Below are 27,075 nucleotides of genomic sequence, written 5' to 3'. Positions count from 1 at the left end.
ATTGATGCTCCCTAGCCTACGTTCCACATACATTGCCACAGTCTTATTTCTTAGAAATTGCTTCTACTCATGAAAAGATCGAGTAGGAACGATTGCATGGTTAGGATTGTAACTTGTAGATTTGCTAGCAGATATTTTATCATTGAGTGCCTTAAGAGTACACAGTTTGAACAAGAAAAAAAACAAACCTAAACGTGAATATTTCTGTAAACAGAATGCTAAACATAAAATAGGGAAATGAGGCTATTGTATCTCCTGGAATATAATTTAGATAGCATTTCCATCAAGCATAAAAAATAAAAAAAACCTCTTCCATTTGTGCGCAGCAGCTCTTCCCGTGAGATCCGCTGCATGTTATCTGCTCCAGGCTATTCTTAATGCAAATTGCAAGCTGCTAATGTAAGGGGTTAGTATTCCATTGGCACAAATGCGGCTTATGTTTACTTCACCTTCTCTGTGAAAGCACATTATCTCCAAGAAACTCATACATTGACTATATGAGAATAGTTTATAAACAACGAATGTAGGGAGAAAAAAGTCATTACATCGGAACACTTTCTCCTACTGCAATAAATGTCAGAATGTGCACACCTAAAGGTGTCTTGTAAGATTACAGCAAAAGGGCTCATCTTTAACAAGAAATACTGCCACTTTGTCCACTGGATGTGTCTGGAATTGCAGCTTAGACCTATCCAAGAGTCACTTTGTGGGTATTTAAAAAAACAAAAACAAAAAACAGCCAAAATGGTCCAATTTTCGCGTCTATTTTGTATGTGTGTGGCATGTTTTTAACAGATCCTGACAGACTTGAGGTTCTGAAGGATACGTCCAACTTTTTAATGGGCAGTTTACACAATCTGTCAAAAAACAGACAGACATGCGAATAGCCCCATAGACTCTGACTTTAAAAAAAAAAAAAAAATCACTGTCATGGCCATTTTTCACTGTTAAGTGAATACATCCTATAGTCTTTCATGAGTTCTGTCCCATTCAATCTCTTTAACTACTTAGATACCAGGAGTCGCAACCAATTTTGTCTGGATTTAGCGACTCCAGCTTCAAAATAAAAAGATTAAATATTTTTAATTATATTAGAGAATTATTAATATTCTATAATTCATTATAGTTTGTTGCATATTTACTTTCATAGAGAAATTAGAGAATCTTTAATGCTCCTAACTGACATGGCTATTAGTCATTTGTGAAGGAGTTTACCTAGATTCAGCGGTCTGTGGAAAAATGGAGGTGCCACTGTTGGTGGCTTAGCCTAAAAACTCCACAGCCCTGCTAGATACTAAGATAAAATCCAAAGACCTTGTCATTTCAGTTTGGGATACTAAACCACCAACAGGACCTTTTGGATTGGAGATGATTCGGATGACTATCAACAGACTCATTTTTGTTGTTCCAGATGTATATTATCCCTTTAAGTGCAAAATCATCAACAAATCTACCAATATAGTGAGGGTAAGTTCACATGGGGTTTCTTAGATCGGAACTTGAGGCGGAGGCCTACAACATTTCTAGTCCATGACCTTATAATCTCCCTCTAGACTACTGCAACATCCTTCTCTGTGGCCTCCCAGGTAGTTCCCTTGCTCCCCCTCCAATCCATATGTAACTCCTGTACCTGGTTAAACCACCTCTCCCCTCTGCCAATTACTTTTTTGCCAAATAAATGTTCTCTATCAACTTTTAGGACCAAGGGTGAGGATAAATTGTAAGAAAAAAATATTTTTTGTTCACCTTTCGCAATCTACAGAAATCTTTTTTTTTTTTTTTTATTCTGCAGAACATAAAAGGCCTGTCTTATAGCGTCAAAAATGTAACAATTTTTTTGCATCCAATAAAGAAAAATGGACAAAATTGAAAATAAAAAAAATATACAACTTTCCTCTGTTTCCCCTTTTACATTACATTTTCTACATTCCCATCTGTGTCAGAGGCTCCTTGTACAAAGTAGCAAATACAATCATAATACTTCTCTGATTCCGTATATGGATTTATTGGGAGCGCGGTTACATAGCTTGTAAGCTTATTTCTAGTAACCATAGAGATAGTAAGATGCTATGAAAAGGGCTGGATACATTGAAGACCTTGGATATTATTGTTGAGAAGTGTATAGAAAGGTGACGGGGGTTGAGGAATCAAGAGGATGACTATATAGCTAGAAGGAAAGTGGTGGGGAATCTTAAGACAAGGAAGATCAGATAACTATAAACCTACCCTGCAGATAGGCGATACATTTCTATATGGTCCAAACCCTTTCAGCTCAACAATAAGACAACATGCAGAAAGCTTCCTTTATATCTATGCACATAGTACACAGTGCCGCAAAGCAATGCAGTACACAATCAGTCCATAGTCTAATGGAAATGCTGTGGTCAGTCACTCCAGCACAGTCACATGTAATAATAGATTTTTTTCATGCAACATTTTTAAAGGGGCTCTATCATTTGGAAATCATGTTTTTAAATAGTGATATGCCTGAATAGCCATTAAAGGCTATTCAGGTGCTGCTTGTAGATTTTGAAAAGACCCCTCCCCCACCCTTTTTTTTACATATCGGTAAAACCGATATGCAAATGACCCTGTCTGTGTACCCTGGGCGATCCCAAGCCATCATGCACCCACCCGCCTCATACCTTTATAACGCCCCCTGCTTTGCTTGTACTCCAAGACACCCTCGTCCTCTGTAGGTGTAACCGCCTCCATTGTCTGTAGTCTCGATCCCTGCTCTTTGAAATCTCCGGCATACACAGTAACGCTCCCTTCTGAGTGCTACTGCACATGCCCGAGCGCCATTTTCTTGTGACAATGGAAGAAAGCGCCGCGTACGCCTCGCAAGTCCACCTGAAGACACTCCCTCCTCCCGACTAAGCCCATACATTTGGGCCTAATCTGGAGCGAAGTGCGCGACGAGATGCCAGTGCACCACCAGTCACAGCTACCCGTATTTTGGACCGGAACCTGAGGTGGCCTCCGCCTCAGGTTCCGGACTGAAAAAACCCTGTGTGAACCCAGTCAAATAATTGCAAACATCAGTCAGAGTTCCCAATTGTCCTATTAGGTGTGGGCCCAGCGTTTGGATCCCCTTCTAGTAGATAAATATAGCATGTGTTCTGGATATATAGTATTACCCCTTTAAATAGTGCTTTATATTGTCAGTTTTTGTTGTACGTCACACGTCATTTCTATATAAATATATTTTGTCACATTGTAAAGCGCTGCACAATATGTTGGTGCTACTGAAATAAAAACCGTGATTAGCCATTTGTGCTCCACACTTCAGTACTATTATATCTTGGCTTTTATTCTTTCTCTGTAGCGTAAGAAACGCTTATTTTCTTGATCACATTTATATAATGATCTAAGTCCTACATTTCTATTATTATATTTCTAACCTGTTCTACCATATGCAAAGAACAGAGAGAATGTTTGCCAAGATTAAAAACAATTTTTATAAAATGAAAGTCAGCCTCTTGTTCCCCATTTCTGCTGCGCCATTCAGCACTTGATTTCCTTTGTTCACTCCCTATTCTAAAAGCCCTGACAATAAAGTATAATCTTCATTGTCTGCCATTTCCTGTATGTAATAGAAACAATGCTTGCTGAGCACTTACACTTTTAACCCTTCACGTGTCTTTACACATTTTCCCATCTTTGGTCACTTGTAAAAGTGCAATACCACAATTACAAAATAATTTAAAGGGGGCCGTGCAGAATTTACAAAATTATGGCCAAGAACAGGATAAAAAAACAAACAAAAAACACACAACTATACAAACCTCTTTACCCTCCAGCCACTACAGTGACCATGTGGTCCACTTACCTGCAGCAATTACTAGCCTGGTCATGGGAAGAATATGCAAATCTGTCTTCCATGATGTAATCAGGAAGTCAGCTGCTGCCTCAGTGCTGCAAACCAATAGAGGGCGCTCACTGGAATGTGCAAGTCTGTCTTCCCTGATGTAGTTAGGAAGACAGAATTCCAGTGAAATAACCCAATAAAGATTTGCTCCCTTTACGCATCATGCTCGACCTTCTAAGAGGCCTTTGCTTTGCAATGACGCTGGGATTATTACCAGGTATAGTCATGTGAATGATGTGCATGATGTTGCAGGCAGAGACTGATGAGAACTGCCACAACTTTATTTCATCTGATTTCCTGTTCATGGCAAAACTGTTTAACCCCTTAACGACCGGCCCATAGGGAATCTACGTCGGCACTTGCAGGTCCTTCCTGACTGCCCTATAGGAAAACTACGTCGGGCAGTCAGGGAAGGATTCCCTGTCAGTGCCGACGTAATTGGAGCAAGTCTTAGCTGTATCTTACAGCTAAGACCCTGCTCCATAACCCCCCATCGGAGGGGACTCCGATCGGGGGGTTTTAACCCCTTCAGTTCCGTGATCAAACATGATCACGGAACTGAAGCGGTTCCATGACGGTGCCGGCCGAATCGGCACCCCCCGCGGCGAGATTGGGGGGTGCCGATGTCTCTAACATGGAGCCTGGGGTCTGGCCAGTGACCCCAAGCTCCAAGAGACCCCCAATACCTGGTTGATCCTGCCCGGGGAAGAGGAAGTCAGACGCAGGCAGCCCCTGCGACTGACTTCCTCCAGACGCTGCAAGACACTGACAGCTGTGTCCTGCAGCGTCTAATAGAGAATTAGTGATGCTTTTATCAAAGCATCACTAATCCAAGTGTCCTAAAGGGACACATGAAAAAGTAAGAGAAAAAAGTGAAAAAATAAATAAATAAAGTGTCTGATAAAAATGAATAAAGTTATAAAGCCCCAGAATTCCCTTTTTTCTATAGAAAATGAATTATATTAAAAAAAAACTAAAAGTTAATAAAAACAATACATATTTGGTATCGTCGCGTCCGTAACAATCTGTACAATAAAACTGCAACAATATTTAATGTACAAGGTGAACGTCGGGAAAAAAAAAACGGAAAAAACCCGCCGGAAGTAGTGATTTTTCGCCATCTCACCTTACAAAATATGCTATAAAAAGTGATCAAAAAGTCATAATCACCGCACAACAGTACCAATAAACAGCGCACATTGTCCCGCAAAAAATAAGCCCTCAACCAACACTGTCAACCAAAAAATAAAAATGTTACGCCTCTCAGAAGATGGCGATACAAAAAACATTGATTTATGTCCCTAAATGTGTTTTTATTCTACAGAATTAGTATCGCATAAAAAAATAATATAAATGAGGTATCGCCGTAATCGTACCGACCCGCAGAATAAAGGTCACATGTTGCTTATATTGTACGCTACATGGCAAAAAATTTAAAAGTTAGAATGCAATGCCAGAATTGATTTTTCTTTAAAAAATCCAGAAAAAAAGCGTTAATAAAATGTATTCAATAAGTTGTAGGCACCCAAAAATGGTGTCATTACAAAATGCATCTCATCCCGCAAACAACAAGCCCTTATATGGCCGCGTCACCAGAAAAATAAAGAAAATATAATATCTAGCAATGTGAAGACAAAATCCCGCAAAATCGCCAAATCATTAGAACACGACTGGCTGCGTCAGGAAGGGAATATATAAGCTGTGCGAGCGGATATCAGGGGACACCCCATATTTACAGCTTAGGAGGGAACAGACACCAGAAATGACCCCCAGAGTGACTCCCCCAATCATAGGAGCTCCTGGAACATAGTAGGGAATTTGGTGTTTACAATGTACTCCGCACCGCTTATATATTCCCTCTTCGCCATCCCCTCTGCAGTCACGTCTGGGATACTAATACTCACTACACCCCCTGATACATTCTTTGAGGGGTGCAGTTTTCAAAATGGGGTCACTCCTTTGAGGAATCTAGTTTTCTGGTATGTTATAGGCTCTACAAACATGACATGGCGTCCGGATACCAAACATCTGAATCTGTACTCTAAAAGTCGCATAGCGCTCCTTCGCTTCTGCTCCCTGCTGTGTGCCCAAACTGCAGTTTATGCCACATGTATGAAACATGTATGACACTGGTGTATCCGGGATAACGGACGTAATGTCATATGTGAGTATAAACTGATATTAGGGCACAGCCAGACACAGAAGGGAAGAAGGGTTATTGGGTTTTTGGAGCACAGACGGTTTGGTTTTTGGATGCCATGACACTTTTGCAGAGCTGAAGCGCCAGTAAAGTGGAATCCCCTGATATGTGACCTTATTTTGGAAACTACACCCCTGAAGGATTTATCCAGGGGTACAGAGAGCATTTTTAACCCCCAAATGTTGCTATAACTTATTATCCATAAATGAATACGCAGATGATTGTGAGAGGTGAAAATGACCATTTTTCCAGGAATACGTCATTTCAGTGCGTAATATATTGTGCCTGACTTGTATCAGAGATGAACGCTCTAAAAGCTGTTGTGCCCGGGATACCCGCTTACCAGTGTTTGGAGTGTGTATCTCTGCTGACATAAGTTAGGCACAACATATCGGGCACTAAAATGGCGAATCTCTGGAAAACTTCATTTTTAACTTCTCATTATCAGCCGCAATTTCATTTCTGGAAACCAAATAAATGCAACACTCAAGGGTTAAAAACGCTCGCTACACCACCTGATAAATCCCATCAGTGGACTAGTGTCCAAAATGGGGTGACATGTCTGCAGATTCCACTTTATTGGCAATTCAGGGGCTTTGCAAAAGTGATGTCCAAAAACCAAACTGTGCTCCAAAAACCAAAATAGCGCTCCTTCCCTTCTGTGCCCGGCTGTGCCCAAACAGCCTTTCTACCCACATATGGCATTAAGTCCGTTATCCGGGGTACACCAGTGTCATACATGTGGGCATACACCGCCATTTGGGTACACAGCAGGGCGCAGATGTGAAGGAGCGCTATGTGCTTTTGGAGTGCAGATTTAGATTGTTGGTGTTTGGACACCATGTCATATTTGCCGAGACCCTAAAATTTCCCCTACAAAATGGGGTCACTTCTTGGCGAATTCCAGTTTACTGGCACCTCCAGGGCTCTGCAAAACCAACATGGCGCCCCGAAAGTCCCTCTAACTCTGTACCCCAATAGCTAAAAAGCGCAGTGCTCCTTCCCTTCTGCGCCCTGCTGTGCGCCCAAGCAGCAGTTTACACCCACATATATAATTTTCTGCCCCTCGGGATGGCCCCTTAATAGTTTTAGGAGTGCAGGTCTCTGACAACACAAAGTGGGTGCAACATATTGGGCACCGAGATGGCAGATTTCTTTAAAAATTTCAATTTTCATTTTGTACATTAATTTTTGGGAAGCATTTTTAGGCTCAAAATGATATTACCCCTTGATACATTCCTTGATGGGTGTAGTTTTTAAAATGGGGTCACATTTGAGGGGTTTCCATTGCATTGATACTTTAGGGGCTCAGGTAATGCGACATGGCACCAGAAAACTATTCCAGCCACATCTGCCCTCCAAAAGCCAAATAGCGCTCTTCCCATTCTGACCCCCACCATGTCCCCATACAGCAGATTATGGCCACATATGGGGTATTGCCGTGTTCAGGAGAAATTGTGTAACAAACTGTGGGGGGCTTTCTCTCCTTTAACCCCTTATGAAAATGAAAACTTTGGGGATAAAGGGACATTTTAGTAATTTTTAACCTACACATCCCTAAGTTAGTAAAATCTGTGAAACGGCTATAGGGTCAAAATGCTCACTATACCCCTCAATGAATACCTTAAGGGGTCTAGTTTATAAAATGGGGTCATTTATGGGGGGTTTCAATTGTTTTGGTAACTCAAATCTTGTTTGAATGTGTAATGGGCCTAAAATATCTGCAAGCAAAATTTGTGTCTTGAAATCCAGTTGGTGCTCCCTTCTGTTTGGGCCCTGCCGTGCGTCCGTACATAGGATTAGGGCCACAAAGTGTACATTTTTGAACACGGGAGAAATAGGGCCATCTATTTTGGGGTGTTTTTCTTCATTTTCATGTGTTATGTGCAAAAAAACTGCCTTTAAAATTACTCTTTTGTGTAAAAAATATGAGAATTTTTTGTTTGACGCAAATTCTTTTAAAACCTATGGGGTCAAAATACTCACTATACCCCTCAATGAATACCTCAAGGGGTCTAGTTTATAAAATGGTGTCATTTATGGGGGTTTTCAATTATTTTGGTAACTCAAATCTTGTTTAAATGAGTAATGGGCCTGAAACATTTAGAAGCAAAAATTGTGTCTTGAAATCCAGTTGGTGCTCCCTTCTTTTTGGGCCCTACCGTGCGTCCGTACATGGGATTAAGGCCACAAAGTGTACATTTTTTAACACGGGAGAAGTGGGGTGATATATTTTGGGGTGTGTTTCTTCTTTTTGATGTGTTGTGTGCAAAAAAACTGGCTTTAAAATTACATATATTTGAAGAAAATGAAAATGTAATTTTTTTCATCATTTGTAATAATTCTTGCAAAACAATATTTGTTTGATCAAAATGCTCACTAAACCACTCAAAGAATACCTGAAGGGGTCTAGTTTTACAAATTGGGTCATTTAATTGGAGGTTCTGTTATTATGCCACCTATTCCTGTCTGCAAACAGAGCTTGGTACAGGAAAAAATGACAAACTCAAAATTTCCAAAATTTGCTTATAAACTTGATAAACTTGTAAATTGTCTAAGTTACTCAAATATGCTAAAATTATTTCAAATATGCTTGAAACACAAAAGGAACATTTGGAAATATATAACTACTAACTTTTTTGCCCTGTATTATTGTGTATATATGAGATATCGCAGCTAAAAATGGAAAACATTGAAAAATTTTCAAAATTTTCAGCATTTGCGAGTTTTTAAATAAATTTACGCAAGTTATATCAGTCTAATTTTAGCTTCTCAGTAAAGTACAACATGTCACGAAAAAACAATCTCAGAATTGCTTGGATGCGCTATACTGTTACAGAATTATTCACTGATAAAGTCACACAGGGCAAATTTGCAAAATTCGGCTTGGTCATTAAGGTCCAAAACAGGGGTTAAAACCCTTTAGGCCAGGGGCCACATGTTGCACAAACACAGTAGTTTGGCCGCTGCATTTTACATTACCTGGTAACTAACAGCACATACAACAGCATATAAGTGATTTAGAAGCAATGCTAGAGGTGATAAACTCCCGTTAATGTTAAGATTATGCCTGAATAAAGAGTGCAGGACTGTTATTCCTGGCAACCCAACACCTATGGGTATGAGATAACATTCAAACTTGGGACAACCCCTGCAACTGAAAATTACAATGTTTTTTCCCCAGCACACTGATGGGAACCCAACTTAGGGGCTCCCTTGGCCATATCGTTGTTCTTGAGTTCCCTTGTTAGAAATCATAAGAACATGGTCTGTGTCCATTACAAAATCATCGCCAAACACAGGGGCTAACATAGTGGATCAGTGGTTAGCACTGCAGCCTTGCAGCGCTGGAGTCCTAGGTTCGAATCCCGCCAGGAACAACATCTGCAAGGAGTTTGTATGTTCTCCCCATGTTTGTGTGAATTTCCTCCCATTCTACAAAGACATACTGATAGGAAAAAGAAGGAAAAAAAAAAAACATCTCCAAACCATACAATATACTTGCCTTTTTCCTCTTGGGTAATGCCGCACATACTCTCCGACATCATGGGCAGCCACTGCAAGGACTTGTGGGTCATCGGAGACTTCCAGAAGCTTTGTTAAGATTCTACAAAATAATTAGTAAAAGACACGGCCAATTAAAGAGATGTCACAAAAAACAATAATATAATAGGTTTATTCAGAATAAAGGTTTATGGTTTCAGCTGTGGATTTTTTTTTTTTTTAAATGTGTAGCCCCACCATTTTTTTTTTTACAGTAGAGTTTTCCAATAGCAGCAGAATGAAGGGCATACTGAAGCACTGGATTATATCATCTAAAGAGACAACCAAAAAATCAGTCTAATAGATTAGAGGTAGAGCTCGTGGCGAGCAGAGATTAAATGAGAGGACAAAAACCCATCTGGATCTTCCAGAGCAGGTCACACCATCACCGAATAATGTCATATAGAGAAGGACTATAGCCTTGGCTCAGATGAATGTACTAATAAAAATGAAGTGAAATTTGCAGTGGATTAATTCTGAGTTTTACAAAGAGAATGTTTAAGAAATGATTATGTTTTAGGCACGTTTCAATCACTTGAGATATCTATTCACATTTTCACAAAAGAAAATCAAAGTTAATTTAGACATCTCAATAATGTGAACAGCTTTGATCTGCTAAGCTGGATAAACGCTCAGTGAACATCCCGGGCAGACAATTTTCTTTTCATAAGGCCACATTTAAACAACGTACCAGGCCACTTAACGGAAAATGTACAAAGTAATGAAAGCATTATCGACCCTGGGAATTATTCTGCACTTCTAATATACAGTTCAGTCCAAACTTCTGGTCTTGAGTGCCAAACAGACAAGAGGAATTTCCTATTAGATCGAGAGCCTTTAAATTTAACCCTTAGGGGGCGCTCACACTATCATTGGTGACTGTCAGTAGTGTCCGTTGCTGTTGTCAGTTACGGACACTAGCTGAACAGTCACAAAGCCATTAAAATTTCCATTGATTTCAATGGGATTTTATCTTGCGTCCGTTAGCGTCTGTTATACACCCAGTCCGTCACATCAGGTTTTTTTCGTGGACAAGAAAATTCTTTATGCAGGACTTGTGTCCGTTAAAAAAACAAAATGGATCCATGAAAGACGTCATGTGTCCATCATTATTTACTTATTTATTTTTTAACATTGAAGACTATGGGTAACAGACAGCAACTGGTAGCCATAAGTTACCATCCATTATGTTGGGTCTTTTTTTTTTTTTTTTTTTTGCGCATGCTCAGAAAGCGGAAAAAAAGGACAGTATAAAAACAAACACTAACGGACAATAACTGATGCTAATTAGAGATGAGCGAGTACTATTCGAAACTCCCGTTTCAAATAGCACGTACCCATAGGAATGAATGGATGCAGCCACTTCCATTCTTTCCTATGGGTGCGTGCTATTCGAAACGGCCGTTTCGAATAGTACTCGCTCATCTCTAATGCTAATGTGTCAAATTCTTTAACTGATTCATTAAATGTCTGTTATGACAGGAGTCGGGTTTTTTTTTTTTTTTTTTAATGGACACCTTCATAACAGAACCCAATGAGAGTGTGAACCCTGCCATAAAGAGTACCTTTCACCAACTCTTTACACCTTTCAGTAGGTGCTGCTCCATTGATTTTGGCGCAGTTGGAATTTTCTATTTGTAATATTGCTGACACTTTCTGTGTTGTCAGGTGGGCAGTCCCTTCTTTGTGCTCTAGCCTGGGACCACCCACCTACAGCAGAGAGCATATCTATGCTGAAACTAACAGAAATAATTGCTCAGGAATGAAAAAAAGTGGAACAGTGTCTATCCAAGGAAGCAATGAGATAGGAGTTGGTGGAGGTAGTGAAAGGTCTTCTTAAGGCTGGGTTCACATCTCAGTCGGAGTCTCCAAAAATTGGTGCCTTTCTCTGCAGCTTTCAGTTTGGAAACAGCGCATACCTGGTGGATCCCATTATAGTATACACTCACCGGCCACTTTATTAGGTACACCTGTCCAACTGCTCGTTAACACTTAATTTCTAATCAGCCAATCACATGGCGGCAACTCAGTGCATTTAGGCATGTAGACATGGTCAAGACAATCTCCTGCAGTTCAAACCGAGCATCAGTATGGGGAAGAAAGGTGATTTGAGTGCCTTTGAACGTGGCATGGTTGTTGGTGCCAGAAGGGCTGGTCTGAGTATTTCAGAAACTGATGATCTACTGGGATTTTCACGCACAACCATCTCTAGGGTTTACAGATAATGGTCCGAAAAAGAAAAAACATCCAGTGAGCGGCAGTTCTGTGGGCGGAAATGCGTTGTTAATGCCAGAGGTCAGAGGAGAATGGCCAGACTGGTTCGAGCTGATAGAAAGGCAACAGTGACTCAAATAGCCACCCGTTACAACCAAGGTAGCCAGAAGAGCATCTCTGAACGCACAGTACATCGAACTTTGAGGCAGATGGGCTACAGCAGCAGAAGACCACACCGGGTGTCACTCCTTTCAGCTAAGAACAGGAAACTGAGGCTACAATTTGCACAAGCTCATCGAAATTGGACAATTGAAGATTGGAAAAACGTTGCCTGGTCTGATGAGTCTCGATTTCTGCTGCGACATTCGGATGGTAGGGTCAGAATTTGGCGTCAACAACATGAAAGCATGGATCCATCCTGCCTTGTATCAACGGTTCAGGCTGGTGGTGGTGGTGTCATGGTGTGGGGAATATTTTCTTGGCACTCTTTGGGCCCCTTGGTACCAATTGAGCATCGTTGCAACGCCAAAGCCTACCTGAGTATTGTTGCTGACCATGTCCATCCCTTTATGACCACAATGTACCCAACATCTGATGGCTACTTTCAGCAGGATAATGCGCCATATCATAAAGCTGGAATCATCTCAGACTGGTTTCTTGAACATGACAATGAGTTCACTGTACTCCAATGGCCTCCACAGTCACCAGATCTCAATCCAATAGAGCATCTTTGGGATGTGGTGGAACAGGAGATTCGCATCATGGATGTGCAGCCGACAAATCTGCGGCAACTGTGTGATGCCATCATGTCAATATGGACCAAAATCTCTGAGGAATGCTTCCAGCACCTTGTTGAATCTATGCCACAAAGAATTGAGGCAGTTCTGAAGGCAAAAGGGGGTCCAACCCGTTACTAGCATGGTGTACCTAATAAAGTGGCCGGTGAGTGTATGGTCTGGGTCTCAGTCATTCAGGTCCCCCGACGGAAAGCCTGGTGCTAGTGTGAACCCAGCGTAAATGGATTTTTCTAACAGAAATTGAACTAGGGGGTAAAATGCTATAAAATAATAAAATACCCAATTACACACCTGAGAAATTTGTCTCCACTCCACTACCACCTCTTCGAAGTTCATCTATGCTGCAGCACCAAGACCACTATAGTTAATCACTGGCCTTGACAATACACTGTTGCTGCAGTGGTCATTTGGGTAGTTGGGTATGCCAGAAGATAGTTCTTTACTGCCATAGAGGCAACTTTGGACAGCATTATTATCAGATGAGTAATGGATCTTTTATTACATTATTGTCCAGCCCAATGATCAATCTCATAAAAGCTCTATAATCTGACCATATATAGATTAATCCACTAAGCCTACTATCTACTGTGTATGCTGGCCTCTAAACAGTCCTCCGTCAACAGCAAAAGCAGAAAAGCAAAAAAAAATAAAAAATTAGGTAAATTCCTTCCCAAAGCCAAATGTTGCAATGAAAAGAAATCCCTGGATAAACATACCATCCCAAAATTCTAGTTCCCATAACTTGCAGTATTTTTACACACAAGAAAAGTAATCAGACCCCTTGGAAAAGATAGATTTTGGCCGTATTCACATGAACAGATATCTAATGTATGATCTAATCAGAAAATCTCATGTAAATATGCTACTAAAGAATGGGGCAGATTTACTAAGATATCTAAAGAAATGGAGAGATTTCAAAATGTAGCATCATCCATTCAAAGTAAATAACGCACTGACTTGAAGACTCCTTGGAGATTTGTTAATTTTAGGTATATTTTAATGAGATAGAAGTGGTCTTCAATGGTCACTATTAGGGATGAGCGAATACTATTCGAAACGATAGTTTCGAATAGCACGTTCCCATATGAATGAATGGACGCAGCCGGCGTCCGGACGCTTAACCCCATATGCGCCGGCTGCTCCTATTCATTCCTATGGGAGCATGCTATTCGCTCATGTCTAGTCACTAACTTTTCCAACAGCTTAGTCTCATTTAATACGGTTTGGGGCTCTAAACTAAAATATAATTTACTTTGATTAAAAATATTGCCGTTTCCTGTCTAAAAATTTGCTACCACTAGGTGTCTCCCTTCCAGCTAATTTGCTGTTCACTCCCTGTTTCTAGGTTAATCCTGTCCGTAGATACAATTCAAAAGCGAGACCGGTGCACAGTGAGTGCAGGAGGGAGGGGCTTGGTAAGGGGGAGGTTCCACACAGCTAGAAGTTCCTCTCAGATCAAACTTATCAGCTTTCCTTTTTTGCTCAGATTTCTTTGTGAGAGTTTTTTTTTTCTTTTTGCTACCCGGTATTTGCAAATCAGTGTCCCTGGATCTCCTATATTATATTCACTTGGGCTCTTCTTGGCCATTTGTTCGCTATTTTACACTTATTCCTGGCAGAATGACATGTGAAGAACCCAGTTGCTACCAGTAGTAATAATAGGGAACAAGATCAGACTGCTGCTTATTGTACTTGTCCACAGCCGAGAGAGAAATGTGCTGCAGCCATAATGGGACTATTAGCAACAGAAAAGATAACAGGGCACCACATATGAACCACATTCACTGAATATCCCCTAGCAACCACGTATGAAGGATTATACAGGCAGAGAACAGACTGCTTAGCAAGACCCTGCAGAGATTTTAACTTCTGATATAAATGCAAGTACCCTTTAAGGAAGATAGTCTCAGGATATTGTGTTAGTTTCAGAAGTATCCTGGTATTATTTGACTTTTGACATAGAACAGCCTCGAAAAATAGCAATTGTTAAATAGGTTCTTTTATCCTACTTCAGCCCTTTCTCTTCCGCAGCTGTATACACAACCTGGAATGCTTTTATGCTCATATTTCCCAGTATTCTCTGCTGCTTCAGTGTCTGTATTTGGAAGATGATCACTCTGAGAAGCCTTTATACATTTCAATGAAGAGCAATCTAATGTAGAAGCAAATTAACTGGAACAGAATGCATTTCAGCTGAGAGCCCGGCATTACAGGAGTCCCCCGAGCTGTCGACTGTTTCTAAGAGCAACTAACAAAAGGCTATTCAAGACACAGGCCATAGCTCATGATCAGGACGAGATATAGGAGAACTGTAAAACTGTGTACAAAGCGCAGTCTACACGGAAAGGGATTTCCCATAAAAACTATCACTTATTCATAGGATAATTAAAATGTGCTTGGCTGGGGGACTGAACACTAGGACGCCCACAAGTTCCAAAAATGGGTATCTCAAGTACCCTGTGTGAAGGAAGCAGCAGTGCACATGCAGGCAACCACTTCATTCACTTCTATGGGATGATATAGCAAAATTCAGCAACCCGTCAGTCCGACAGAAGCGAGTAGAGTGGTGGGCATGCATGTATATTATTGCTCCAATTCCGCTGGGGACTCACGGGCCCCACTTTTGAGTGGTGAGGGTTTCGGTAGCCAGAACCCCAGAGATAATACATATATCATCTATGCTGAGTATCAGAGATAAATGTTGTTTATGGGCCTTTGACATAAAATAATGATTGGAAAACTAACTCAGCGATAGAACCCGGATATGGCTCTAGTGAACAAGCCAATTGTTTCGGTAAAGGAATAAGCATCTGGCTTTTCTAACTTCTGAAGGAAACAAAAGAATTAAAGGATAATGTCCTAAAGGTATAATCTTAGGATTCCAGATTCAAGTCCCATTGTGGGACAGGTAAAAAAGAAAGAAAGTTAAAGTATAAAAAATAAAAACTTAAAGAAACCATCTATACATTTAAAAACTAAATAAATAAATAAAGCAAACATTTATCCTAAAGTGCTTCCAAGTCCCTACTATCAAAAAATAGTATCCCATATAGTGAATGCCATTAAAAAAAACATATATCAAAATGCACAAATTAATGTATTTTGATCATCTTGCGTACACCAAAAAATAGCAATAAAAAGTGATCAAAAAGTCATACATAACAACTAAACATACTTCTACTGTTTGCTGTATGCACTTGGAGTTATCATGTACAACGATATGTACTTATCCTTGTCTTTGTGAATGGTGAAAAATTTCTAAATAAATGTTACAGTTTAAAGAGAATAAAAATAAAATAAATATTCACATTGCCCCGCAAAGAAAGAGCCTTTAGATATCTCACTCAGCAAAACAGTAAAAAGTGATAGGTGTCTGAATACGGTGACTCCAGGAAAATTGTTCGTATCATTTTCATAAAATGAATTTTTAATTATAAAAACGGTAAAACATAACAAAGTCAATGTAAATATGGTATTGTCGTAATTGTAATGACTCGTTGCCATGTCATTTCTAACGCAAACTGAACACTCTAAAAAGAAAATACAAAAAAAAATAAAAAAAATTGTGGGCTTTTTCACATGGACCCGCCCACAAACATTAACAAAAGCTAATCAAAATGTACCACAAAATTAAGCAAAATGAAAGTACAACTTGTCACATAAATAATACCGTATATACTCAAGTATAAGTCGACATTTTCAGCACATTTTTCATGCTCTCCTCGGCTTATACACGAGTCAGGGTCCACGGAGCACAAAAAACTGGAAGGACCTGGAAGGGGGGGGGGGTCCTTTAGTGCTACTGCTCTGTGATTGGCTTGTTGTGAGGTCACGTGACTGTGATGTCATCAAAGGTCCTGTAGCCACTGGTATGTAACATCTGCAGATAAGGTTGAATCCTAGTAGCTCCGCCCACACCAGAGTCCGATCACATGATCATGATGTCATCAGAGGTCCTTTAGCACACTAGGATTAGCATCTCCCCTGCAGATGAGTGGCCAGGATTCATTGTGTCTTATGGAAGATGTCTGTTGTATGGAGGAGAGGAAGCTCCAGTAACGTGACACACACAGGGACCTTCCTTTAGTTACTCTGCCTATTACTGTCAGGCATTTGGGGTTATTAATTTAGTTTCAGTAACTCCATGTACCTCACATTAATAACAGTTACCCCCATCATGTCCCTCATATTAACCCCTGTGTGCCCCATATAAGGGTTACTAATATGTGAGACACATGAGAGTACTAATGAAGGACCTTAATTATGAAGATACCTAATTATTACCTCCATATGTTCCACATATCAGTAACTCTTATGTAAGGCACACAGGGGGTTAATGTGAGGGACATGATGGGGTTAACGTCTATTACTATGATCCCCATGGAGTTACTAAGCTGCAATGCACATGACCAGACTTTTTATCTGCAGTGGTGGATTTCCCCCCTAGGCTTATACTCGAGTCAATAAGTTTTCCCAGTTTTTTGTGGTAAAATTAGGGGTCTTGGCTTATATTCGGGTTGGCTTATACTCAAGTGTATACGGTAAGCCCTAACTTAGCTATGTTGACACAAAAAAAAAAAAAAAAAAAGTTCTGAATTTTGGAAGGCGGAGAAGGAAAATATGAAAAATAGTCACTAAGCGTTAACATACAAACTACCTTGTGTCCTTAATGGGTTAAAGTACATCATTGTGGGAAGTTACTAAAGCCAGCAATGACCACAGGCAGCCTGGTGCTGGAGCTGCATGGGATTGAAAAAGTTGTGGCTTTCTGTAACTTTACTGGTGTTCGCCCCCCAAAGAATAAAAAAATCTAAACAAGCACTTTAACAAAACAACCAAACAAAATGCAAAATACATCTTGAGCAGATGCAGCTCCACTGACACAAAACACTAGAATTTTATATGTCCCCGTCTTGCCTCTAGCAATCTTTAGACATGTAGTAAACATATCACCTTCTGTTCTCATCATAAAATTTCACTTTTAGCAAATCAAAATGTTTTCAGCTCAGATAATACTAGGCAACCAAAAAGTTGTATCCATTTTTACAAAAATGAACTGCAAATCTCTAGTGACTGGCACAGCCTATACATGTAGCCAGGCACATTAGAGGGGCTGTCTCGTCATTTATGAGTCAGGAGTTATCAGTCTAATAAATTAATTTTATATCGTTCTTATAGAAGCTTGATAATCACCAAGGTAAATCTGTCAGCAATATCCAGTGTTCCAGTCGCCACTCATTTTGATACGTACAATGTTTGGTGCTAGGATAAAACAAGTCAAAAACAACTCAAGACCACTGCATACATCCAAACAAAATACTGCCACCAATTGTGTTATCAGACCTAAAAGGTCCACTCTCCATCATCAAAAAGATCACCTTCTACACAGCTAGGCTATTATTTCTCACTTTTAGGTTATGGGTAAATTAAGAGTATCAAGGAAAAACTTATCAAACATATCATATTTCAAGATTTCATATACAAGATATTTCTGTCCATATATAGAGATGAGCGAGTACTATTCGAAATGGCCGTTTCGAATAGCACGCACCCATAAGAATGAATGGAAGCGGCCGGCACGCCGACTTTGCCGGCGGCCGGCAACTTAACCTCCTGCGTCCATTCATTCCTATGGGTGCATGCTATTCGAAACGGGAGTTTCGAATAGTACTCGCTCATCTCTAGTAACAATAAAAGATCATGCCCAAGGGATTTTATTGTAGGAACCAAAGCTCAGGGAGGTTTTCTTTTGTAAAAGAGAGTATTACATAGAAGATACCAGGGCTTAATCAGAACAAGTAATCACTGAACAAAAACAATTCCCTACTGTGATGGAACTCAAGAGGTGACCTGTTAAATATCCCTTGTTCTTCCCTTTATTACTCCACTAGCCTGTTCTGAGCCACATATTAGCTTAAAGGGGCTCTATCATTGGGAAAAGTAATTTTTAACTAAGCACATCCTTGCATAGCCTTTAGAAAGGCTATTCCAAACCTACCTTTTGTATGTTAATCCCCTCAGTAGTTTTTGAATTAGCCCGTTTTTTGTTTTGTTTATTCATATGCTAATTAACAAACAATGAGCACCGGAAGTCTCAGCAAGCACTCTCTCTGCTATGTGTGAGAGCAGGGAGATGAGTCAGCAGCAGCCTGTGCTGTACACATAGCAAACAGTGCTCGCTGAGACTTCAGAGTGCACTCTAATTAGCATGTGAATAAAAACGGGCTCATTCAAAAACTACCGAGGGATTAAACACACAAAAGGTATGTGTGAAACAGCCTTTCTAAAGTATGTGCTTAGTTAAAAATGACTTTTCCCAATGATAGAGCCCCTTTAAGAAATAATTGGTTCTGGTTTCAGAGCTACACTATTATTTCTTAAAGGGGTCCTTTAATAAATAATAGTGCAGCTCTGAAACCAGAACCAAACAGAACAAATCTATAAAAGTTGTTGTACCATAATAAAGTGTATTTCTTGTAAGCACTGCAGCATTTTGTATTCAAGTTTAATGTTTAGCCTACATATGTCCTAAGAATATATAGCCCTTTATAGGGTGTTAAACCATTTGACTGCAAGAGTGAGCTGTGTACTTTTGTTGGGTAAGAATTCGACAGGTGGTGGATGCAAGTTATGGTTTGGGTTGATGGACTGTCATTTATGATCAGTTAGCCTGTGTGAAAGACTCAATGAATTTTAATATTTGCAATTGTACCCATGACATATGTGAGGACAATGTGTATTGTACCCATGACAGCATGGACACATTTCTATCATCTTGACAGTAACAGCTGATTGGGATCCCGCACTCCTTAAAGATTGGGAGGTGTGTATGAACGACCCATGCAGTTTATGAGAACATATGAAAATGAAGTTGAGCGCACTGTCGTTACTTATGAAGTTAGAGTTACATTTAGTGATATATCAGAAACACGCCGAGCACAGCACTGGGAGCTGCGGGACACGGCACACAACCTATATAGAGATATGCTGAGGAAGGCCGCTCTGGGCTGAAATGTCTACAGTATCACAATCACTTCATCTCTATAAGCCCATACGCCTCCATTTTTTTTACTCTGTAAATTGCAATTTCAAATGGTCCAAATCCACTGACTCAGAGCATAAAAGGATGGCTAATTATATGCAAGAAAACACACAGCTTCAAGACATAAGTCAAGTCTATATCAGATCTAATTTGCAAATCCCAAAACATATTTTTACCAAAATGAGAAGAATGAGAAACATAATATTCTATAAAGGCCATAAATTCTAGAGCTCGAGACAAAAGAAGTGCCTGAGGTGGGTTATTTAAAACAGATCTACCATCAGATGCATTTACCTCCCACTTGTGAACATCTCAGTGTTAAGCTAAGACACACAGAGACACAGCTGGTCTCCATGTAGAACTTGTCACCATATTAATATGGTTAGTGCTACTGAATAGGATAGACAACGGAACGCCATGTCATGTCTGCCCAGGGATGTCTGATTCAAAGTATAATGTACAACAACCATAAGAGATGTCAGCAGCTGGGGAATACATGGGCAAACTGATGTCCCTGCCCATCAAGACAGGATAGACTGTATTGTGCCTGCATTCATATGGGGTCCGCGATTTTCTCGTATATCCGCTTTTAAGCAAACAGATGACTAGTGTGAACCTAGTGTAATATTTGGAAGCGTTAGGCAAGTTCTGAAAAAGGCAGCAAAGTAAGAAAGCTGTCAATCTAAATCTCATCAATATTTGGGGTGACCTCTCTTTGGAGTCCTGGAAGGGAAGATATGACCCCACAGCGTGTCCGCCCTTTGCCAGCATCAATTCTTCTAGGGAAACTTGTACACAGTTTTTGCAGCAACTCAGCAGGGTGGTTGTTCCAAACATCTTTGAGAACCAAGTACAGATCTTTTGTGGATGTAGGCTTACCCAAATCCTTCTGACTCTTCATGTGACCCCAGACTGACTGGACAATGTTGAGATCAGGGCTCTGTGTGGGCCCTATCATCACTTCCAGGACTCCACCTCTAAAAGGCAGTCAAATATTAAAGGGATTCTGGCATTAAAACCCTTTTTTTGTAGATAAGATGTCGGAATAGCCTTTAGAAAGGCTATTCGTCTCTTACTTTAGATGTGATCTCCACCGCGCCGTTCCTTAGAAATACCAGTTTTTATCGGTATGCAAATTAGTTCTCTCGCAGCGATAGGGGGGGGGCCCCAGCGCTGGAAATGCGATGGGGGCATCCCCACTGCTGCTAGAAAACCGGCTCCAGTGACGCCCCTATCTTCGGCTGGATCCTCCCCTTCTTTCTTCGTCGTCACCTCCAATGCCTGCGCAGTTGGCTCTGCCAGTGAGACACTAGTAGAGCCAACTGGGCCGTGGGCATGCGCAGTCGGGCTCTACTAGTGTCTCACTGGCAGAACCAACTGCGCAGGCGTCGAAGGTGACGCCGAAGAAACACAAAGAAAGAAGGGGAGGATCCAGCAGAAGATAGAGGCGTCGCTGGAGCCTGTTTTCGAGCAGCAGTGGGGACGCCCCCATTGCTGCAAGAGAACTAATTTGCATACTGGTAAAAAACGGTATTTCTAAGGAACAGCGCGGAGGAGATCACATCTAAAGGTAAGAGACGAATAGCCTTTCTAAAGGCTATTCCGACGTCTTATCTACAAATAAAAAGGGGTTTTAATGGTAGAATCCCTTTAATGTGATTTAGATTTTGATTTTGTTCATTCACTTACTTTTGGTAAACGACAAAAATGAAACATATATATATATATATATATATATATATATATATATATATATATATATATATATATACATATACACACACACACACATATCTATAAAGGATTCTTCAATTGCAGCATTTTTTTCTATTCCTGCTTAGAACTTTTCCATAGTACTGTATGATTCTCTCTCTATATATATTATATTACATCTCACACACAATTTTCTTATATACCAGATTCTCTGCAGTATTAACCGCTGCTTACTTCAAGAGCTCGTAGTTCTTTTCATTTAGTCTTGCGGCGTTCTCTCTCCAGAACTTCTCTGATTTATGGACTGGGCTCCATTCCAACCTTCCAGACTTCAGTTCTGAACTGTACTCATCAAACGAGCTGTAAAGACGGTAGAAAATGAGACTCTTAACAGCATTACAGCAGGTTTATACACACAGCAGAGCCATTTGCCAATTGGCAATGTGTATTCCAGAAATTAAGCAGTGCCACAAGAAGGTATATTAATAGCAGAGCTCATAGTATCACAGTCAATAGTGACAGCGCTTGGAAAACAAATTTAGGAGACAGTAACAGATGCCGAGTTAATTTAATTATCCGCAATATATAATGAGTTTGCTCATTCTAAAAGTGCTCGCATTAAGAATGGCCGCTTACTTTTGTTAGACTTTCGGCAGATTGGATTCCTCTGTGGAAGGAACGCCCTGCCCAGAAATCAACAGCCACGTTCTGCTCTCTCATGGAAGTAAATGTTATATGGGCTTAGTAGGAAAAAAAACCTGCCACCTACTTATCAATAAGACACCATTGCTTTAGAATATCTACTTCATTGAAAGTAGAGGAGTATTTGCGGCTGTTACTTGCGGTTTACGATCCATGGCGAAGTTGACAATCCATTTAAAAATTTACTAGAAAGGAACTCTAAGGGTCCATTCACACGGAGTTTTCTGGTGCAGATTCTGATGTGGAATTTGCGTCAGATTTTTTTTTTTTTTTTTTTTTTTTTTGGGGGGGGGGGATTTTATTGCAATTCAATAAAACTGAAAATTTTTCAATCTATTAAATCAAGTGCCTCTACCTTTTCATTTACAGATTAATTTTTCCCCATATTACAGAACACAGCCAAAGAACACTGTGGAAAAACATGCAGTGGAAATGCATCACTTTTTTCCTGCAGCATTTTTCTCTGCAGATTTTCTTTCGCAGGTATAACTCACATTCCAGCTTTTTTTTCCCTGCAAGGTGTAGATGGGATTAGCCAGATGGTCATTCACTTCACTTTGCTGATAATGCAAAATGCACCATTGTTTTTTTCAGCTGCATTTCCACAACAGGAAAAACGTGTTTCTGCAACGTGGGCTCGTAGCATTAAAGGGGTTGTCCCATCTCAAGGATCTTATCTATACTACTAGTTTATGTGGCGTTAAGACTTTGCTTCAGCTTCAGCAAAACTGCTTTGTCTGGCCATTATCTTAATTTATTCACTTCATTGTTTACACCCAATTTCCATAACCAGGAGCTGGGGATGATCTTATCTCCTTGGCAAAGACAAGTGACATAGCTCCCTGCTCTCAGGAGGGGAGCGGGGAGCGGGGAGCTGAGTGCTCAAAGCAGCTTGTATTTCTGAGCCGTTTATCCCCTGCTCTTCCAGTTATCAGTTGGTTTACCTCAGTATGTAAGCACAGACCTAAAACGGAGTTTACTGCAAGCTGACTCTTGTTCCTGTAGCATGTAAATTTGGGATTGTCATCAAATCCACCTCTGCTACATCAGCTCATATTGTGCATCTTCCAGTGATACTGTGGTAATTTATGTACAACCATCCCTCATTACTGACTGCAAACATACTGCTATGAAGAGAGATAGCAGAGATGGCTTTGCCTGGGAGACAGCAAGTGAAACCCCGCCCACCAGTGTACAAAAAAAAAAAAAAAACAGGACTTGAACAGAGTAGATAGCATGCAGGTTGGTGAACAAGCGACTTGGGAAAACCCCTTTAAAGTGGTTTACATATTGATGGCCTATCCTTAGGACTTCTCACAAGTGTTGAGGATGTCACGTGCATTGGTTGCATGCTAAAAGTGGCAGCTGAGTCCCATTCAAGTAAATGTACCTTTGTAATGTACAGCGCTGTGCTTGGAAGTGAATGAAGAGGCTGCAGTGCGCCCCTAACACTGCAGCCTCAAACCACGACCACATATTGGTAACCCATGCTAATATATTGATCCTTGAAAAAAATCTTTAATTGATTTGATCAATCAGTACAACCTTTGTCCACATGCCTAACTGGGATATGACATATGGACCCTATACTGGGGTCTATTGCCCTGAAGGCCACCCATTATGGAGAGCTGCTTCGTAAAATGGCCAAGGCTGTGCAGGGGAAACATACATATTCCCACATTACAAATTTGTTGCAGAAATGTCTGCAACTAAAAAAACAATCCCATTCATCTGAATGAGGTTAGTCTGGTGGGCAGGCACTTGGTTTTCTGCATGACCCTTTCTAATGAATGGGATGGAAGTAAAAATGTGCGTGACAAATCTGTCACTTGTAAACATACTCTAAAAGATTGCAATTTTCCTTGGCAATGAGCTGAAATCTCCAGCGATCAGAAACTTGACCCACAACAGTCAACTGATCACTGAACCAGCTTTATTTTCAATAGAAGCTGTCAGTCAAGACATATAATGTTTAAAGGACTTTGAAGCCTGTAAAAAATAATATGAAGAAATATAAATACAGAAAAACTGAGGTTCAGTTCACCGAAGGCTTGTGGCTTCAGATATAAGTGATGATGATCATCTCTGTACAGAGCTGCCTAATATGTATGCACTATATAAATGAGCACATGACGCAATGCTACTGACTTGCAAGGATCCCCATTCCATGAGAGTTACCTTATGGTTTGCCTCATTTTGCGACAAAAAAAAAAAATCAACAGATATGAGAGACCCGTCGATGGAGACTCAATCCATTTAAGGGTAAGACCACATGACCAGATTAGTGGTTGTCGCACCTATTCAATTGAATGTCCTGCTATAAGAGTGCATGACCACACTAAAAGAGAGGGTGCCAGTATGTTAAAGGTGGAGTTCATCCATCTCTACTAATAAAGTAGAAATCTCGTGGAGTTCACCCACGTTTACTAAGGAAGTGGCCCAAGGCATTATACTGTGTGGGGCCCTTGTGGAGCATTATACTACGAGGGCAACATTATACTATGTGGGGCCACTTTTTTGGCTGGAGGTACAAATTACTGAAATCAGTCAATGCTGGCCAGATAAACTCAAAAAAAAAGGGGAGTTAGTGGCTGCCATACAGGAGCAACAGTTGTTTTATGGGAAGCCAATTTTCTGATCAGTATATTTTAAGCTTGTGGTAGGAAACCGACACAAAATTAGAAAGAACATACAAACTCCATACAGATGCTGCCCTTGGTCTAACTCGAACCCAGGACTCCAGCACTGCAAAGTGCTAACCACTAAACCATGGACCACGGCCCACTGTCCACTGGTTGAGAGTGTTGCAGGGTCAATGAAAAGCCAAATGGGCTTCAGCCAGTTCATACTAACGGTATCCTAACTACAGACTTAACAATTCACTGGTAGTATACAGTATACTGTTGTGCCCTCATCCAAGACAAATGGACTGAATATGTAAGCAATGCGTTCTATATGTCCTCCGTATTCTTTGGTTGCGTCTATTACTCTATATTTTTGTGCCGCTTTGGCTAATAGAAGAGCAAACTTGTCCTCATACCAAACCAGCCAATACAATATTACAATACAAGGGTGTATTGTGCTATTGTATAAATCTACTCACTCAAAGGAGACTTTGCCTTACTGTAGTCGTATGCTTGTCCAGTAGCCATTTTCTACAGTTCAGAAGCTCTCACTGTACAACTTTGTATTCACTTCCTCCTATTATAACAGATATACCTTAATTTCTTTTACAAAATGGTGGATATTTATCAAGCAAAATGCACTAGAATACTGGCATAATTAGCGTTAAAAAAAGCAAAAGAAAAAAACTGTCTAGCATGCCTTACATCAGATTTATCAAGGGATTTAGACACTTTTACGACTAGTGCAGCATCCATTGGAAAGTGGGTGTGGCTTTGCAAAAAGTGGGTGTGGTGTAACGCATGCGCCAATAATGCACCAAAATTTTGCAACATTTTTCTGGTGTAAACTAAGCCCATCAATTATAAGAACAGGGTCCCAAGTCCCACAGTCTAAACATGTGCATGTGCACTTCTATTCCACTCCAATGGACTGTCAAAGCACCAAAGATAGGTTTGATTGTTTTTTGTTTTTTTTTTACCTAATTAAAATTTTTAGCCTTTAAAGATACATGGAAAGCTTGGGTTAGAATAAGAAAACAATTTGGACTCTCTCAATCTCCCTGAATGAAAGGGATCAAAGGAAAGATCAAGGTTGACAAATGTAATACAGATATTGAGAGAAACAGACGGATCTAGAATTGGATTCAGAGAATTAAAGGAAAAATATCATGTGCTTGCATCTCACACCTCTGTATATTTGTAAGATGTATCCTGTAACCAGTCAATAGTATAAGATAGAAAGACATCACTGGAGCTCTCTGACCTCCATGATTTATTCAGTAAGGATAAAATAATAATATAGAGATAGGAGATTGTGGGAAAATTCTCAAAAGAGGAGGAAATGTATAGTAATGTATAGAGATGGAGACAATATCTAGTAGGTAATATACCGCAGGAACTCGTAAAAGATCAACTGATAAAGGGATTGAGAAAGATTTATGCCATATAATACACTGCATACAGTATCATCTGCCTTCAGAACGTATATAAAGGATATAAATAGGACTACCCAAGGACTCCAAAGGGCATAATTTTCTGGAATTACCAGACAATAGAAAACTTTTGGAAGATGATTACTAAGTTCATTGGTTAGATGGAAATGGCTGGGGTCGATTCACACCCATGACTACATGTTCCATTTTAGCAAAGAAAGGTATGAGAGCAGGAGGAGGAGAAATATCTTTGAAGGTGTAACCAGGATTCTTTAGACAATAAAAAGAAATCTTCTAAAAACACTGGACAACACAAACAGAACCAATGGAGAAGGAGGAAAGAGAGGATCTGATAGAATGGATGAATAAAGGAAAAGGGAGATGAGCTTGGCTGTAACTAAAAAAATTTAAAGATATGGAAGGTTCTGTACTAAAATATTAGGGCAAGATGAGCAGGATAGCATAGGCAATGAATCTGAAAACATGTTTTCCATGAAAATAGAAATGCTCTGGTGCATGATAAGGGGATGGGGTGGGCGGCTATGGAGGGGAGCGAGCACTTTATACATACTGAAGACTGTTATTTCTTTCCCTATTTTCTTGAAAATAAAAATATTACAGGTTATGGACTCTAGATTTTAAGGACACGTTGATCCAGGTTTTTTATACTGACTGCCAGATTGGAGTTGGGATGGAATTTTTTTTCCCCCTGAAATAGGGCAATTGGCATGAGCCTCATGGGGTATTCTGCCTTCCCCTGGATCAACACTGTAGGGGATTTTAGGGTTATAGATTGGACTTGATGGACTGATGTCTTCATCCAACCTCATCTATGTAACTATGTAGTCAACTCTAAAAAATGACTGCCGCAGTAAATGGAGAACAAAGTATCGAGGTGGTTGTACAGACTGATGGTTTGTCTCCTGCCCTATCAGC

At 40.2% G+C, this 27,075-nt stretch overlaps 2 protein-coding genes across 2 annotated transcripts in view; both read right to left on the bottom strand.

Moving 5' to 3' along the window:
• LOC142200299 (transcription elongation factor A protein 1-like) overlaps positions 1–27,075 on the bottom strand; it is a 524,101-nt gene that overhangs the window by 255,534 nt on the left and 241,492 nt on the right. The window lies entirely within an intron of this gene.
• Positions 1–27,075, bottom strand: part of ATP6V1H (ATPase H+ transporting V1 subunit H) — a 124,158-nt gene that overhangs the window by 45,029 nt on the left and 52,054 nt on the right. The window contains exons 12-13 of the mRNA XM_075270548.1: positions 21,615–21,740; positions 9,577–9,678 (exon numbers count right to left, since the gene is read on the bottom strand). Of these exons, the coding sequence (XP_075126649.1) occupies positions 9,577–9,678; positions 21,615–21,740 (228 nt within the window). The remainder of the gene's footprint in view (positions 1–9,576; positions 9,679–21,614; positions 21,741–27,075) is intronic.

This window comes from Leptodactylus fuscus, chromosome 4, assembly GCF_031893055.1.
Source record: "Leptodactylus fuscus isolate aLepFus1 chromosome 4, aLepFus1.hap2, whole genome shotgun sequence".
In the NCBI taxonomy this organism is placed as follows: Eukaryota; Metazoa; Chordata; class Amphibia; order Anura; family Leptodactylidae; genus Leptodactylus; species Leptodactylus fuscus.
Note: the sequence above shows the minus strand (reverse complement) of the source record. Positions and strands in the feature narration are given on the sequence as shown.